Consider the following 18,455-nt stretch of genomic DNA (forward strand, 5'->3'; position numbering starts at 1 on the left):
CCTTTCAGAGAGTAGAATCTGTTTAGAAAGTCATGACCCTATCCAAAGAGCCTACTCTGAACATGAAGTCTTGACGGTTTACCCCAGAGGAACAAGCCAGAGATTTACTTTCTTAAGGACATGACAAATAAAGTGACCGTGCAGCTCCACTATATATAAAAATTATAAATCATTTCTAAATCAATCAATGAGCAATAAAATAAATGATGGCTGTCAAATTACTGTCTGTGTGGATATTCATGTGGGTTTCCTCTAGCTGCTCTGGTTTCTTCCCGCCTCCTCAAAATGTTGTTGGATTTGTTAGTCTGAACTGACTCTATGTTTGAGTCAGTATGTGAATGAGTGTGTGTGTGTGTGTGGCTGAATGTTGTCCTGCAATGGACCGGTAGCCCATCCAGGGTGCACTGATGATTCACGCCCAGTGTTCTCTGAAAAGGCTTTGGATTTATTGTGGTTTTAACCAGGATCGATCAAAAAAACACGTGGGTTGGGTCATGGCATTATCAAAATTAGCCCAATACTGGCCCCTAGTGTTGCACCACACATCACAATTATAAAGAGAAGGATTATGATTCTTATATTTTGTAAAACATAGGATATATTTATAATTGTTAATAAAAAGGAAGAGTCATTTTATGCCGTCCTAATTCAGCAGTAACCTCGATGCAGTGTCTAATAGATCTAATAAAAATTGACAGCTTTAAAGGGGATATGTTTTGTTATGACACCATGCAGGAAGTCACATGCAGCTTCATTGACATGTGAAACCTTCAAAAGGAAAAGAAGAGAAGTAATGGAGTGTGTCATTCAGAGCAAAACATTCATCATGACTGGGGTATGTTCTCGGATCTTCTCAATCTGGCTTCTTCTCTGTCTCGGAGGTAAGCACAATGACCAGAAAGTTATTAAAGTATTCATACAGCTTAATAACATTCTAGCTTGGTTCAAGTTCATACTTTACATTCTTATATACATATATAACAAATATACTCTCTGTATCCAGTGAACTGTAAAAGACTATAAGAAGCAAGTCAATATTTCTCTGATATAGTGCAGATGTTTAATTGCTTAAAACTCATTAAATCATTAATTGCTTGAAACAGAGATTTTCAACCTTTTTTTTTTACAGACAGGGTATAATTAATTTTGATAAATTGACATTATTTTTAGACTGACCTGATTTTTTTTAGGCTTAAACACATTAATTGGAAAAAAATGGATTAAACCATTTACAGTAAAACAGGATTAAACAATAAATACAATTTTGATGAATCACTGTAAGAACATTTACAAATCATGGACTCCTGAAGGTTCCTGGTTTAAGAACCACTTCTACACAACTTAACGTTCCTCTATGTTCAGTCTGTCCATGCAGGGGTATTACTATTACAGGCTTCAGTGGTCAGAACGTCACTCTGCCCTGCAAGTATGACTTCAAGTATCATGGGAAATGTGAGATATGTTGGATGAGGGGAGATATTCCAAGCATCGGGTGTGGTAATGAAATCATTGCCTCTGATGGAGATAAAGCGGTGAGGCAAACGTCACAGAGATATCAGCTGGATGGAAAACTACAGGAAGGAAATGCATCTTTGACAATCCACAACACTACGCTGGAAGACTCCGGAAGATACGGCTGCCGTGTGCACGTACCTGGATTGTTCAACGATGTAAAAATCACAGTCGATCTGGTCATTATGAAAGGTAGATATCCACCACAGCAAGCACAATTCACATCACATCACGATTTATATTAGAAGAGGAAGTTTTTTTTTGACAGTGTTCTATTTGTTCAGCAACATTGACATCATGTGCTTCTGGAGTGGCGAGAATACAACTTCCTCATGTAAACGAACCAGAAAACAATTACGAGACAGTTCTGTGCTTCTTCACTGCAATAATTAAGGACACCACCTCTTATCGTCATTCTCAATACAGATTTAATCTTCTGCAGAAACTCTACTGGAGCTGAACTTTAAATTGACAAAAAAAATATTTCCATGTTGTAGAAACAGCTCAAAAAGTTGAACACCACAGCTGAAAAATAAGCACTGAGGCCTTCATCTGGTGCACAACAACACCAAATCAGGGTAGATCAAAATTAGTCTAAGACTGAGATTCTCAGAAATCTGTAATGCCAGACTGATAAATAACACAAAACGCTACGTTTCAGGTTGAAATATTATCGTATAAGTCTTTTCACACACGGCTTGTCTCAGCCAATTTGAGCTGATTCACTGCTTTTCCTTCTTAATCTGGACCATATGTTACATCTGGACCCCCAGAAAGCAAACCAAGCTGGAGGTAGTAAGTCCTCTTTATGGTTTCATTTACATTTGTTGATGGACTGTGAGATTCCCAGCTCATTTCTCAAAATAATCATTTTTCTAGAACCTTTTGACAACCATATTTACTTTACTATAGCTGAAATATTTAAAACATCGTGTGGTCCAAGAAGGACACAACAGCTCCCCTCGACACTTGGAGTGAGGATTATAAAAGGAACCGGTTAGTCACAACTCAACAAAAACACTAAAAATGAAACAAAGGCACAAGCAGGAGAGAGACCTACTGAGATCATCAGGGAAATGAGTTACACCCAAATCCAAGTGATTGTTGGTCTCAGTCTAAAAAAAAATGTGGAAGTAGACCGAGGCCTCGAGCGTCATGTTCTTTAGCCTTGAAGCACCATTTTATTTTCATATACATGAAGTGGACCACAAAATAAACCACAGTCACAAAGGGATCGCTGTCTTTACAGTGTTGCACTCAAGTGTTCACTTGATAACTTTTTATTTTCTTCACCTCATACCGTCTTCCTTGTTGAAAAAAAAAACACTTGAATGGCTGTCAGTGTGGTTTAGTGGTCACTCAGTAAGTCAGTGTAATTTCACAACAGTACAGTTAATAGTCTAGCATTGGAATTGTGCCAGTGAGGTGAAGGAAGTTAATAGCCTACTACTATAAAAATAAAAAAAAATGTGAACTATATTACAGTTGCAATGTACACAGATCAGGCATAACATTATGACCACCTGCCTAATATTGTGTTGGTCCCCCTTTTGCTGCCCGTCCTGCTCTGTGTATTCTGACCCCTTTCTATCAGAACCAGCATTAACTTCTTCAGCAGTTTGAGCAACAGTAGCTCGTCTGTTGGATCGGATCACACGGGCCAGCCTTCTCTCCCCACGTGCATCGAAGAGCCTCGGCCGCCCATGACCCTGTCTCCGGTTCACCACTGTTCCTTCCTTGGACCACTTTTGATAGATACTGACCACTGCAGACCGGGAACACCCCACAAGAGCTGCAGTTTTGGAGATGCTCTGATCCAGTGGTCTAGCCATCAAAATTTGGCCCTTTTGGTCAAACTCACTCAAATCCTTACGCTTGTCCATTTTTCCTGCTTATAACATCAACTTTGAGGACAAAATGTTGACTTGCTGCCTAATATATCCCACCCACTAACAGGTGCCATGATGAGGAGATCATCAGTCTTATTCACTTCACCTGGCACTGGTCATAATGTTATGTCTGACCGGTGTGCATGCAGTTTGTCTTTGTCAGTCTCTAGCATCACGAGTCACAAACAGGCCGACGGCATGAACAGGATTTGTTTTTGATCGTTTTCCATCATTCAGTCATTTATTTTCTTCAGAATCTTCCGATAAATATGTTTTTGACTCATTCCCATGCAGTGATACGCAGCAAGATTGCGAGTTCTACGGAAGTTGTGGTGTGAAATGTGTACGTGAACAAGTGGTCTGACAGCTCATCAATGGAAAATAGTCTAGAAAAGGAACTGATACATTCTTCATTTGCAGATGCTTTTTATTTTTATTTGGCTGTATTTGTGGAAGTTGCTAGTGTAGAAATGATCATGTATAATTAATACTGTTTTCAAAAACAGGACCCACGTCTGAAGTGAATTCCTTATCACCAAGTACCCCAGAGATGGTAACAGAACCGACAAACGGTACAGTATAAAGTCCGGCCATTCACTGGGACGCTTCTGCTTTTAATTATTTACATACTCTTATATATTAAGTTTGTAGAATACAATAATATAAAATGCAACTTTTCTCCTTTAATGGTTTTCCCTTGGTGAACTCCAGTGACAGCCGCTAGCACAGGGCAGTACTCCAACACCTCGTCTCCAGAGACTAATAAAATTGTAAGTATTCATGACTTCAGACAGAAATACTGCATCATGAATATCAATGTTTTTTCTCACTAATTCTCAAGGATCTTGTTATGAAGGAGACAGAATCAACAGATTCTGATACGGTTCCTGTGACTGTTGTATCAATCCTGCTGATTCTCCTGGCCTCTGTCGCTGCCGTTTGTCTGATACGTGAGTACGCTCACCTCACCAGTGTTGTTCTTTCGATGTTGATCTAAAGTCCATGCTGAATGACTGTTCTCTCCTTCAGGGAAGAAAAAAAGAAGAACCAGCGAATCTTTAGAAATGTAAGTGAAAGGAAATTTGCATTCATTTGAGTCATGTGAAAAGGTTATTCTGTGAAAAATAGGAATGTTTTGCAATCCACTTTTACATTTAAGATTATTTTTCGACAACCCTTGAACTGTAATGGAAGAGTTTATTTAATCACAAACCGTCCCTGTCGTAGAAATCGAAGACCAACATCACCCCTGAAATCTAATGTGTTTTTGTTTTTTTTAGCTAATTTACTTCCCCATTTGTTCCTTATGGCTTCAGTGAAGTAAAACCATTTATAACAGAGTCAGAATGTAAAATATTTCTTACATGTGGTTCTAATTCTCTCCCACCAGAGACCAGAACTCAAACCCCTCAGCCATCTACAACAACTCAGACGTCAGCTTCGGTCTGCACAGCAGGTCAATGGTTGTGGAAAACGTCTACCAAATAGACAATGAGAATGAATATGAACAATGGTCAACATAAATTAAGGAACTTAGTGTACAGTATAATCTAGCATCTTTGGACTTTGTTTTCTGATCGTCTTTTCCAGTTAAATCAATTTCTTTATCCTAGAGATATTCAAATGTTTAGACTGTAGTGTAAGTGTCATTTGTAAATGTTTAAGTTGTAAATGTTACATTATATACACCAGTCAGGCGAGTTTGACCAAAAGGGGCAAATTGTGATGGCTAGACCACTGGATCAGAGCATCTCCAAAACTGCAGCTCTTGTGGGGTGTTCCCGGTCTGCAGTGGTCAGTATCTATCAAAAGTGACGCAAGGAAGGAACAGTGGTGAACCGGTGACAGGGTCATGGGCGGCCGAGGCTCATCGATGCACGTGGGGAGAGAAGGCTGGCCCGTGTGATCCGATCCAACAGACGAGCTACTGTTGCTCAAATTGCTGAAGAAGTTAATGCTGGTTCTGATAGAAAGGGGTCAGAATACACAGTGCAGGACGGGCAGCAAAAGGGGGACCAACACATATTAGGTAGTTGGTCATAATGTTATGCCTGATCGGCGTATGTAAACGTTGATCTGAAGTGTAAAGTTTGATCTGTAGTGTCTATAAGGTTAGTACTGATGTGCTGCTACAACTTGCTGTGATTAAATGATGAGCTCACATGGTCTCCAGCAGTATGGTCATATCTATTTGAAGAAAAATAAATCCTTTCTTGAAAGTGAAATCTGAACAAGACAAAAATAATGACAAAGGAGAATTAGAAGGTGCCTCAGGCAAGATGAGTCAAAGTTAGACAGGATTAGAATTAGTCACATCTCCAGCACTTTTAAGTTTAGTTTACTCCTCGTGCCTGCTCACAGTTCCTGCCCACACACACAGGCACAGCAACGTTTTCTCTTCTGAGAAGCAATAATTGTGTCCTTACAGATTAAAATACACTTTATTGTTAAATAACTGTACCCAAAATGGTGTTGTATCTTCTAATGTATATCATACTGCACTTTTACAGCACAACACACCAATTTAAACCGATTATATAAGGCACTCAGTAGGTCTTCACTCTTAACTCTAGCCCATCTGTTATGCTATGTGCACGGACGGGGTCAACCCCCACATTCATTAGTGGTAAGAAACCACAGGACGACCACTAGCCTGATATTGGACGATGGATCAATCTCAGCACAATAGTGACACTGTGTATCAGGCAGTACAGCGTTGTTGTGACTTTAGCATAACTAAACTGCTAGAGTTGAGAATGGTCATCTGAGCAATAAATATCTGTTCAGTAGCTTTGGTGTTGTTAGAAACTGACTTTGAGGTTGAACACCACAAAATGAATTATCACATTTGTTAAAAAACGGAGGGTCTTGCAGTTGACCTGGGACTCAAACTCACAACCTTCTGACCAGTAGGCCAACACCTTAACCACATCCCAATATAATCATAAAGAGGGGAACCAACAAGGTGGATGCATTTAATACAGTGTACACATTTAATATAGCTGCCAGACTACACACACACACACACAAACTACAATGTCAGTCTCACTGCTGTACTGAGAATGGACCACCATTCTGTTCATCATAGTGCTTTACATGATGGTGTGCTGTAAATAAGAAGGGAAGAACACCTTCAGCAGACAGGAAGGCTACTGTAACATAAAGAACTATTCTTTACAACCGTGGTGAAGAGAAAAGCATCTCAGAATTCACAACATGGCAGACCTTGAGGTGGATGAGCTACAACAGCTGACCACATTAGACCACATTAGAATCCACAGCTTTGCATGTACACTGGATTTATGATGAACTCTAATAATAATGATAATAATATACTGAGTGATTGAGGAAATATTGTCCACTGGTATACAATAACGCACTACAGGGAGCCTCAATAGTTTTTTAAACATCATTAACACTTTCCAGCAAGATGTAGCTATATGCTCTACATGATCGCCATTTCTTTGTAAATACATACAGAGTCATGATGTACTTGCCTTTATTCCTGTTAAACTCCATAGCAACAGAAAGGTCATTTAAAAGGCAGGAAAAAATTGAGATATACCCCCAGATTTTGATTTCACATAGGAAATAAGACCAGTTTTTCCACGATGTCTAGCTGACAGAATCTGTCAAGGATAAATAAATAAATAAATACATGCAGCCTCCTGGTGGTCCAGTGGCAGGATTTTGCCGTGGCCCAGGTTCGATCCCCAGGCAGGGTGCAAACCCAGCCACCGAAGAGTTAACTCTCAGTGCCGGTGCCAAGCCCAGATAAAAATGGGAGGGTTACGACAGGAAGTACATTAGGCATAAAACCTGTGGCAAATCATGTGGATCAAATGATCCGCTACAAACAGCAGACACCGCCATTGCATGGGACAAATGCTAGGAAAATAAATAAATAAATAAATAAATGCATACATACATATATTTTGAAGTTTTGAAATCCTTCTGTGACCAATGCCATCAGAATGTTTTGCAACAGTAAGGTTGGGAAGGTCATGAGAGCACTTTGCTTTTACCCGTCATGAGATGTTTCTTGTGTGACACCTCGGTGATGAGATACCTTCATTTGGGACTGAACCAGCTGATATTAATTTGCACTGACCAGCAGCTTTCTAATTACTGATTGATTTCAGCTGGTGTCTTGGCTATCCATGCCTTTTTGCACCTCCCTTTCTTCATGTGTTCCCCGTGTCCTTTCACATTATTATACATATGGACATCTATGATTTGATTTCTTTGCATGTATGGATTGCATGGGTTGTTACTGGTCAAAATCTCACGTCGATAGCACCTTTAGAAATATATTTACTGAGAAAAATGGTGACGTGTTTTTGTTTTTTACCCGCTGTACATACATGCATACATTTTATTTCTTTTTTTTCTGGAAAATGGCCTCTTTCACAAAGGCCTTATTCTCTCTTCCCTCCTCATCAACAAGTTAAGAGCTCGTAAGGGACTCAGTAGCTCTGCCTTGCTTGGAGATGTCACAGACTGAGGTCTCGAGAACACAGCTGCCTTTTCACAGACTTTCATTGTCATGCCCCAGGCTGCCTCCAGCACAAAGCCGGGTTTGCTAAAATGCAAAACCACAACTCATAATCTAGTCCGAATGGCTGCCAGTTATCGTGGTTTGACTTTGCTGCTCTGGCTTCTGGTTCTCAACGTCTCGGGTAAATAAAACCAATGATAATTTTTAAGAAGTAAAGCATTGATTTGTCCATGTAAATGTCTTCTTCGTTCTAACAGTGTGTCTGCTAAATCCTGTATTAATGTTCCATGAAGCATTCAGATGTTACTAGTATCTGCATCATGCTATATCTTTGTATCCAACAGTTGCCAGATCATCAGAGACACCATTCAAGGTAACCGAGGGCAGCACCGTGATTCTGTCCTGTCAGTACTCTGTGAAGCAGAATGGCATGAGCCACGTCTGCTGGGGTCGAGACTGTGGAACCTTCTGGTGCAATGACATCATTGTTCAGACAGACGAAAGTGGGGTCATCTCTAAGGTCTCTGACAGGTACAGACTCATCGGAGATGTTCTCTCCGGGCAAATGGACCTGGGGATCCAGCGGATACGACGGTCAGACGGCGGGCCTTACTGCTGCAGGATAAATATAGATGGCCTTTTCAATGACAAGAAGGTGACCTACACTTTAAAGGTTATGAAAGGTAAATAAACTGAATGAGGTTTAAAGCTTTTCATCCATTTTATATTCTCAAACGATGAGAATTACGAAACCCAAAAAATTTTTTCTTAAAGCTGCGGTGACAACAGCACCGACAACTACTACACTTCATACTACGCAACCGCTGCAAACTCAGACGGGTGAGTAACATATCGGGTCTAAAACTTTTCATACTAGACAAATAAACCAGCAGATTGTTCCTTAGAAAAGACATGTTCACAGCAGATGTGGGAATAGAAGTACGTTTTGTATGTCTATGTCCAAATTTTACTTTCACTGTTAACATTTACTAACTACAATCCAAAGAAATATCTTTTCTCTCCACTCACTACATTGCTCCATAAATATATACGTGTGTTTGTAACATTAAACAAGTGCATCACTGTAATCTGTTTGCTGCTGTGTACACAGCATTATATCAGCTTTACATCATGCTAGCTAGGCTTAAGACAGGGGTCTCCAACATGACCCACTTCTGGGTAGCTCGTTTCACAGAATCTGTACAAAACTGATCAAATCAAATTTATTCAATTAACCTGTTCCTCCGCGCATGGACACGCAACACGCAGTTTAATAAAGCCGTTCATCAGTCGATTTCACACATAGTACCAAGACCGTACATGGAATATACGTTATATAAACTTAAATCTATAAACACAAAAAGAAGTAGTTTGGTTAACTGATAAAGAAAACACATGGCCGGTCCATTCAAAAGTGTTAGGAATAAAGCTATGATGCTGCCAAAGTCAGCATGATGGCTTAGTGGTTAGCACTGTTGCCTCACAGCAAGGGTTCAAATAGACAGGGCCTTTCTGTGTGGAGTTTGCCGTGCCTGTGTGGGTTTACTCCGGGTACTCCAGTTTCCTCCCACAGTCCAAAAACATGTACATTAGGTTGATTGGTAATTCTAAATTGCCTATAGGAGTGAGTGTGTGTGTGTGTGGTTGTCTGTCTATATGTGGTGTGTGATGGACTGATGACCTGTCCAGGGTCCAGGCCCAATGTGTGCTGGGATAGGCTCCAGCAGACCCCCTGTGACCCTAATTAGGAATAAAGCGGGTATAGAAAATGGATAGATGGATGCTGCTAAAGTAAAAATCTCTCCTGCTGCAGGACGAGTGAGCTGTAAACATTTCTTATTAGTGCAGCTGGTGTTTCAGATTCAATTCAATCCATTTTGTTTGTATAGCATTTTTAACCTTGAACATATTCCCAAAGCAGCTTCACAGAACATAAGAAACAAAAAAACATGCTAGATGTTAGACAACATCATCCCTAGTGAGCAAGCCTGAGGCGACTGAGGCGACTGTGGCGAGGAAAAACTCCCTTAGATGGTATGAGGAAGAAATCTTGAGAGGAACCAGACGTTTCAGAGTAAAGTACTCTTTAATATTTCCCATCGCACATGCATATGAACGCCATAAAAACACTAATATTTAATCAAGTCCAAAAGAATGTCAGGTCTCTGCTTTCAAAATGAATATCACCTTCAGTATCGAAGGTGTTCAATTTTTATTGAGGAAAAGAGTCTTTTTCAGTCTTGCTGAGGTCATCAGGGTATGTGCCGGGGGTTTGCAAGTAAGAATTTGCTGATAAATAACAGAACCAATGCGAATGAACGGAATCTGACAATAATAATGGATAAGTCCAGTCAGCAAACCCGTTGTGTTTGATCAATTAACTCGACTCAAAAGTTAACGTGAATTTAAAATGATTTATTGCAAAATATGACAGTTCGATATTGACATTATAAGACAGAAAGTGCGAACAAAAATAGCTTATTCAGCTATATCAAAGGTGATGGACAAACCCTGGATTAGGGTTTTTGGCATGTTGCTCAGTTGCCTTGAGAAAATGAAAATGCCACTAATTTATCATCAGTACCTAAAATCGCCTCGTGATCTGAGGCAGAAAAGGTTTTTTTTCTTCTTTAGCGAATCGTTCATGTCCTTTTTACTTCCATACTCGGTTTAAGAGTTTACACTTCACTGTAAAATAAAATACAGCAATACAGTAGGAGGTAGCTAACACTAGCAGTTGTGAGCTAACAAGAACAGAAGGGTGCTAACAATAAATAGGAGCTAGCTAACCATGAATCCTCTCACTTGAGTTAGATTTAGCTGTCAGACAGAGGAAAACACCGGTCCTGAAGTAGCTTCATTACAGGAAAACCTGGTCAAATATCAGTTAATGTTAAAGACTTATTAAGAAGGAACTCTTTATTAGCAATTCAAAGGAGTTTAGCTAGCTAACTTTTTTCCTTTTTTTTAATCTACAAACTTTGCTTTCCTTTTTTTTAACTAATCCAATTGACTTAATGACGCCTCCTCAACGCTACACGTTTCTAAAACGTTTTTTTGTTAAAAAACTGTAAACAGTGTTTGATAAAAAACTGTAAAGAAACATGAGGATACACCTTAATAAACGACCGACTCCTTGTATTACTCAGTCTTTGTTTTAAACTACTAAACAAACAAAGTCTTGTAATATTTTCTATCTGCATCATCAGAAAAAACTGAAATGTCACCGACTGCTCAACAGAAACCACACAGTCTGAGGTGTGAAACTCAGTGGGCTTCATTTCGAGAAAGTGGTCTTCTGAGCATATGCATCTATACCCCATCTTTTTTTCCCCCTTCTTAGTGTCTAATCACTCAGATCAGACCAGCAATGCAGAGTCATCAGCTTTTGACATTTCTGGACAAAACCTCACCCTGGTGAGTATGACACATCTGGGTCACATCATCTATCGCTTCACTGACTTCCTGATGAATTTTAAGTTGTAATGCGTTCTCTTTTGTGTGCTGTAGTCTGATGAAGCGATAACAAGCATAACGCTGCAGATCAACATCCCCGTGCTGTCTCTGTCTCTCAGTCTGCTCTTGCTTTTGGTGGGGGCCTTGGCCCTGCTGGCCTTCAAACGTACGTACCATCACTTATTCTGCCTTATATCATGTACCTTTCACTTATTCTGCTCACTAATCATCGTGATATTGTTTTGCATTCAGGTGGGTTTCATACAAAGGTCATTGATAGTGGATGGTGAGTTGCCAATAAATGATTATAGCTCATTTCTAACAAAGAGTCGAGTGTGTAATTTTATCCATTAACACATTTTTCCGTTTCATGTTTTAGTCTGTCAAAAGAGCCGAGGCACATCGTTTACGAAATACGGACCAGAAGACCAGTGGAGGAGAATATTTATATCCTGGAATAATTTTTCCAGGGCATACACACACACACACACACACACACACAAAGATGTTGTATGTTTGTCTGTTTATATATGTAAAGTATGTTTAACTGTACATGTCTGAAAAGAATGAAATCTTATCAAGTGGACACATTTGAAATACACTGACCAGGCATAACCTTATGACCACCTGGTTAATATTGTGTTGGTCCCCCTTTAGCTGCCAAAACAGCCCAGCATTAACTTCTTCAGCAATTTGAGCAACAGTAGCTCGTCTGTTGGATCGGATCACACGGGCCAGCCTTCTAATCGCTCCCTACGTCCATCAATGAGCCTCGGCCGCCCATGACCCTGTCGCCGGTTCACCACTGTTCCTTCCTTGGACCACTTTTGATAGATACTGACCACTGCAGACCGGGAACACCCCACAAGAGCTGCAGTTTTGGAGATGCTCTGATCCAGTGGTCTAGCCATCACAATTTGGCCCTTCGTCAAACTCTCCCAAACCTTACTCTTGTCCATTTTTCCTGCTTTTAACATCAACTTTGAGGACAAAATGTTGACTTGCTGCCTAATATATCCCACCCACTAACAGGTGCCTTGATGAGGAGATCATCAGTCTTATTCACGTCACCTGGCAGTGGTTGTAATGTTATGCCTGATAATTGTATAAGAACATTTAAGTATAATAAATAAATATCAGGATTCATTATGAGTAAGTTACGAGAAATGTAAGATTATTAGCCCTATTTCAAGACACATTTACTAATTTTAATTCCTCTTTTTCTCTTGGAAGGTCGTTTTACATACATTATTTCATGTATTTATTTCTGAAAAGGAGTAAAATGATGTGTCTGTGCTCTGACTCATGGATGAAATCGCTTGGCTTTTAAACAACAAAAAGTGTAAAGCCTTCTTCCCCAAACAGAATAAACATTAGGAGTTGTGCTACATTGGGCTGCATTTGTTTGGACAAAAAATCAAAGATGAAAATTGACTCTATCATTAACAAAAAAACAAGTAACTTACATTATACATAATTGTATATTTTTTATTTCCTCAACACAATGCTTCCTTCTTACTGATGTTTAATGTCCTGTGATGGCTTGCCTTCTTGCTCACTGCATAGCGTCATCACTATGGCACTGTAGGACTTACATAACACTCTACACGTACTGTATATAATGTGTTTGCATTCAGTATTTGTCTGGCTGTTTCATTCTTATGTATGAAACATTTTTGCTGAAGTTTAGTCTGTCCATTTGTGATACTTTATAAGTCAGTGAATGTGTGACAGTAGAGCATCAGCGTGAAGTTGACTTCAGATGGCTGTTATTTCAGGTCATTGTGTTTCAATTTCCAACATAAATTCATTTTTTTAAAGCAGCTTAGATCATAGTCCTTGTTTTTCTCCTGTAGGAGCTAAATCAAAAATGATGCTAGCGTTGAAATCCTAGCAGACAAAGAGATAAAACTAAATGAAAACAATATCATTATTTCATATTTAGCAGCTTTTTCATTTTTCCTCCCCAAAAGGGAGCTCAGTCCTGCTGTAGCGGTTTCTGCTGGCCAATGGTCATAAACTATACTTCTCCAAAACTCAAACACTTTCACTTGTGTTCTGACGACCGCTATGACGAAGCTGACAAGCATCATTTTAGATGGCTCTTATATCAGCAAATTGCCTCTAAATGACTACACTGTAGATTCTGGCCCCTCTGCAATAGATCTACTTATTTATATAAATATCTAATCTGTGTAATAATGTTAATATTATGTTACATATACATTTCTGGCATTTGGCAGATGCCCGTATCCAGAGTGACTTATAATTTATCTCTTGCTCAGGGGCCCAGCGGGTTGGGGCAGATTGGTAGTCCTAGGATTCAAACCTACAACCTTCCTATCAGTAGTCCAACACCTTAACCACTAAACAACCACATATTATATTACATGTGATTCTGTAGATTAAATTTGATATACATAAATACATACACTATATTGCCAAAAGTATTCACTCACCCATCCCAATAATCAGAATCAGGTGTTCCAATCACTTCCATGGCCACAGGTGTATAAAATCAAGCACCTAGGCATGCAGACTGTTTTTACAAACATTTGTGAAAGAATGGGTCGCTCTCAGGAGCTCAGTGAATTCCAGCGTGGAACTGTGATAGGATGCCACCTGTGCAACAAATCCAGTCGTGAAATTTCCTCGCTCCTAAATATTCCACAGTCAACTGTCAGCTGTATTATAAGAACGTGGAAGTGTTTGGGAACGACAGCAACTCAGCCACGAAGTGGTAGGCCACGTAAACTGACGGAGCGGGGTCAGCGGATGCTGAGGCGCATAGTGCGAAGAGGTCGCCAACTTTCTGCAGAGTCAATCGCTACAGACCTCCAAACTTCATGTGGCCTTCAGATTAGCTCAAGAACAGTGCGCAGAGAGCTTCATGGAATGGGTTTCCATGGCCGAGCAGCTGCATCCAAGCCATACATCACCAAGTGCAATGCAAAGCGTCGGATGCAGTGGTGTAAAGCACGCCGCCACTGGACTCTAGAGCAGTGGAGACGCGTTCTCTGGAGTGACGAATCGCGCTTCTCCATCTGGCAATCTGATGGACGAGTCTGGGTTTGGCGGTTGCCAGGAGAACGGTACTTGTCTGACTGCATTGTGCCAAGTGTAAAGTTTGGTGGAGGGGGATTATGGTGTGGGGTTGTTTTTCAGGAGCTGGGCTTGGCCCCTTAGTTCCAGTGAAAGGAACTCTGAATGCTTCAGCATACCAAGACATTTTGGACAATTCCATGCTCCCAACTTTGTGGGAACAGTTTGGAGCTGGCCCCTTCCTCTTCCAACATGACTGTGCACCAGTGACCAAAGCATGGTCCATAAAGACATGGATGACAGAGTCTGGTGTGGATGAACTTGACTGGCCTGCACAGAGTCCTGACCTCAACCTGATAGAACACCTTTGGGATGAATTAGAGCGGAGACTGAGAGCCAGGCCTTCTCGTCCAACATCAGTGTGTGACCTCACAAATGCGCTTCTGGAAGAATGGTCAAAAATTCCCATAAACACACTCCTAAACCTTGTGGACAGCCTTCCCAGAAGAGTTGAAGCTGTTATAGCTGCAAAGGGTGGACCGACGTCATATTGAACCCTATGGATTAGGAATGGGATGTCACTTAAGTTCATATGCAAGTCAAGGCAGGTGAGCGAATACTTTTGGCAATATAGTGTATCTACAGGTCTCTCTCTCTCTCTCTCTACTGTAGTACAATTACTACAGAAATCAGAGCAGAGCCAGATGTTAGAGCGCCCTCTACTGAGTAAACGTTGAAATAGAAAAAGACACAAGTAGTAAAGGTGAAGTGAATAAGACTGATGATCTCCTCATCATGGCACCTGTTAGTGGGTGGGATATATTAGGCAGCAAGTCAACATTTTGTCCTCAAAGTTGATGTTAGAAGCAGGAAAAATGGACAAGTGTAAGGATTTGAGTGAGTTTGATGAAGGGCCAAATTGTGATGGCTAGACCACTGGATCAGAGCATCTCCAAAACTGCAGCTCTTGTGGGGTGTTCCCGGTCTGCAGTGGTCAGTATCTATCAAAAGTGGTCCAAGGAAGGAACAGTGGTGAACCGGTGACAGGGTCATGGGCGGCCGAGGCTCATTGATGCACGTGGGGAGAGAAGGCTGGCCCGTGTGATCCGATCCAACAGACGAGCTACTGTTGCTCAAACTGCTGAAGAAGTTAATGCTGGTTCTGATAGAAAGGGGTCAGAATACACAGTGCAGGACGGGCAGCAAAAGGGGGACCAACACAATATTAGGCAGGTGGTCATAATGTTATGCCTGATCGGTGTGTGTCTGCTGTTAAAAACTAAATTATTGTGCTGTAATTGTTACATTTAGGTCATACAGAACAGATAATGTGTTTTAACAGACAGAAATACAGATCTATATATGATAGAAATACTATATATATCTATAGAAATACTATCTATCTATCTATCTATCTATCTATCTATCTATCTATCTATCTATCTATCTATCGATCGTCCTTTAAGATTTATGTATGTATTTAATCAAAGATTAAGCCAGGAAAAGACCAAGATACAGGACCCTACACAAGATACAGGATAAGTCACATTATATTCTGCCCTAGTAAGTTTGCGATTGGAAAATGTAGGCCTACATTAAAGTCACACTGATGTGGAAAATGAATGAATGAATGAATGAATGAATGAATGAATAAACGCCATGAGTCAGTAACACATGCGCATGCGTGATCGATCCATTTCAGAGGTCTTTAGTCTTGTTGCGTCCTCAGAACTGCTCTGATGTATATTTGTGTATATTATTAAAATATAACTGCAAACGGTTGATCTCAAGCCCCTATGGAGTGCTAATTACTTAAATTTCTTCTGTATAATATATTTTTAATTATACAGCATTGTGCAGCACATTAGCCTAAAATTAATGGTTTCATACAAAAATAAAGGAAAGTGTAGCTTTCAGTAGAAAACAGGATGTGTGGAGATTTAGACACACTGCAGTATAATTACTTACTGCTTTATTTCAGGTATGCTGGGATCAGAGAAATCAGAGCAGAGCCAGTTTTGGGCAACACTGGTCTATAATACTATATGTTCTGTATTAGAAATGCATTAAAAAGGACTTTGTTGGTGTTAGTGGACTTGTCCTACAGCGCCCTCTACTGGGTAAACGATGAAATAGAAAAAGAGACCAGCACTACTGATTAGTTTGAAGCGTACCTTTAAAGTCTGCTGTTAAAAACTAAATTATTGTGCTGTATATGTTACATTCAGTTCAGAAAGAGCAGATAATGAGTTTTAACAGACATAAATAAAAATTAAATAAATAGTAGGAGCAACCTTTTTGTCATCTGTTCACTTCTTTATTCATTTTTGGAGCATCTGGTTTAGACTAGATGTCCTTGGACCACTTTTGATAGATACTGACCACTGCAGACCGGGAACACCCCACAAGAGCTGCAGTTTTGGAGATGCTCTGATCCAGTGGTCTAGCCATCACAATTTGGCCCTTTTTGTTCAAACTCAAAGCTCGAATCCATTTTTCCTGCTTCTAACATCAACTTTGAGGACAAAATGTTGACTTGCTGCCTAATATATCCCACCCACTAACAGGTGCCATGATGAAGAGATCATCAGTCTTATTCACTTCACCTCTCACAATGTTATACCTGATCAGTGTAAAATGTGTATAAACTTCCTACAAAACACAAGGTTTTCAAGTTCCAATAATCAGTAATTAAAGTGTAGCATATGGTGAGATGTTGATGAACCATGTATGTGTGTGTATTGTGCTGTGCTACATTTCGTCTAGCCATGCAGCACGAGATAGACGCTACCAGGAAAACCACAGCAAGCTGTGTTAAAGTGTAACACAAACCTCAAGCAGTGTTTACAATTGGGCTGGGTCACAAATTTGAACACACTCGGTGAACTTTTTTTGGCTGCTGTACGGTTTATAATGACCAGACAACTTTCCTGAAAACCAACATTTCTGTATTCTCAGTCTAAGAGGATCACTATACAGGAGCAACGGAAGATTGTAGTTAGAGAAATCAAGGGATAAAATATAAAAACATTAACCAAATGTTGAATACAGATAAATAAATAATGATACATTAAAGATGAGTCAGTGTTTCTGAATAGTTGGACCCAAGTGAGTTTATATGTAAAGAATACACCGATCAGGCATAACATTATGACCACTGAGAGGTGAAGTGAATAAGACTGGTGATCTCCTCATCAAGGCACCTGTTAGTGGGTGGGATATATTAGGCAGCAAGTCAACATTTTGTCCTCAAAGCAGGAAAAATGGACAAGCGTAAGGATTTGAGCGAGTTTGACCAAAAAGGCCAAATTGTGATGGCTAGACCACTGGATCAGAGCATCTCCAAAACTGCAGCTCTTGTGAGGTGTTCCCGGTCTGCAGCGGTCAGTATCTATCAAAGGTATCCTTTAAGTCCTGCAAGTTGCAATGTGGAACCCATGGAGGAATTAAAGGATCTGCTGCTAACATCTTGGTCCCAGATACCACAGCACACCTTCAGGGATCTAATGGGAGTCCATGCCTCGACGTGTCAGGGCTGTTTTGGCAGCAAAAGGGGTCCAACACAATATTAGGCATAATGTTATAATGATATATATATATATGAGGGGTCAACCAAAATAAGTTCCCTGGACAGATGGACATCAGCTGTTTCTGTTTCATATGTCCAAGCAGAATACAACCCTGCTATGTTTCCAGGATGACATCTGTACGACGCACGAAGCCTAATCTTTCACGTCACCTGTTCAGGATGGATGGATAGATGGAATACCGGGACACTTTTGGAATCTCTGAACCGCAATTCCATTGAAAGGTGTGGGATTATGTGAAACCGTGAATGCAAGAACAAAACAAACCACCAGCTGAATGTCAGATAAAAACCTGGACTTAAATGGACAGAAACATGAAAATCCTCAAGACATCCTTACCTGATGGGAAAATCTGGGGGAGGAAATCACGCCTACCAGGTAGTTAGGTAGCTTATCCTGCTTTAACATAACACATGAATTCATTTCTCTCTTTCCATTCGAAAACAGAAACCAAATGAATTCGGAACACAC

At 40.2% G+C, this 18,455-nt stretch overlaps 2 protein-coding genes across 3 annotated transcripts; both read left to right on the forward strand.

Annotated features, from left to right (window-relative positions):
• Positions 1-729: 729 nt before the first annotated feature.
• On the forward strand, positions 730-6,122 carry havcr1 (hepatitis A virus cellular receptor 1). 2 transcript variants are annotated; one of them, XM_058414805.1, is made up of 7 exons: positions 730-881; positions 1,363-1,704; positions 3,908-3,973; positions 4,113-4,171; positions 4,243-4,351; positions 4,431-4,467; positions 4,792-6,122. In XM_058414805.1, exons 1-7 carry the CDS (start codon positions 794-796, stop codon positions 4,922-4,924), a joined length of 834 nt encoding a protein of 277 aa, XP_058270788.1. In that variant the 5' UTR covers positions 730-793; the 3' UTR covers positions 4,925-6,122. The 2 variants fall into 2 exon arrangements, with proteins under 2 accessions (XP_058270788.1, XP_058270789.1); XM_058414806.1 differs by having other exon boundaries at positions 4,258-4,351; positions 4,792-6,116.
• A 1,762-nt stretch (positions 6,123-7,884) lies between these two features.
• Positions 7,885-16,758, forward strand: timd4 (T cell immunoglobulin and mucin domain containing 4). The gene is made up of 7 exons (XM_058414937.1): positions 7,885-8,080; positions 8,244-8,582; positions 8,674-8,739; positions 11,243-11,316; positions 11,410-11,521; positions 11,608-11,641; positions 11,735-16,758. Exons 1-7 carry the CDS (start codon positions 7,948-7,950, stop codon positions 11,814-11,816), a joined length of 840 nt encoding a protein of 279 aa, XP_058270920.1. The 5' UTR covers positions 7,885-7,947; the 3' UTR covers positions 11,817-16,758.
• The last annotated feature ends 1,697 nt before the right edge of the window (positions 16,759-18,455 follow it).

This window comes from Hemibagrus wyckioides, linkage group LG18, assembly GCF_019097595.1.
Source record: "Hemibagrus wyckioides isolate EC202008001 linkage group LG18, SWU_Hwy_1.0, whole genome shotgun sequence".
Taxonomy (NCBI): Eukaryota; Metazoa; Chordata; class Actinopteri; order Siluriformes; family Bagridae; genus Hemibagrus; species Hemibagrus wyckioides.

Excerpts from the sequence above, each read along its gene's own strand:
- havcr1 (XM_058414805.1), top strand. The coding sequence starts at position 794 with ATGGAGTGTGTCATTCAGAGCAAAACATTCATCATGACTGGGGTATGT. Across the intron at positions 882-1,362 it reads GCTTCTTCTCTGTCTCGGAG|TCTGTCCATGCAGGGGTATT; the intron begins GTAAGCACAATG and ends CTCTATGTTCAG. Across the intron at positions 4,172-4,242 it reads CTCCAGAGACTAATAAAATT|GATCTTGTTATGAAGGAGAC; the intron begins GTAAGTATTCAT and ends CTAATTCTCAAG.
- timd4 (XM_058414937.1), top strand. The coding sequence starts at position 7,948 with ATGCCCCAGGCTGCCTCCAGCACAAAGCCGGGTTTGCTAAAATGCAAA. Across the intron at positions 8,583-8,673 it reads CACTTTAAAGGTTATGAAAG|CTGCGGTGACAACAGCACCG; the intron begins GTAAATAAACTG and ends TTTTTCTTAAAG. Across the intron at positions 8,740-11,242 it reads ACCGCTGCAAACTCAGACGG|TGTCTAATCACTCAGATCAG; the intron begins GTGAGTAACATA and ends CCCCCTTCTTAG.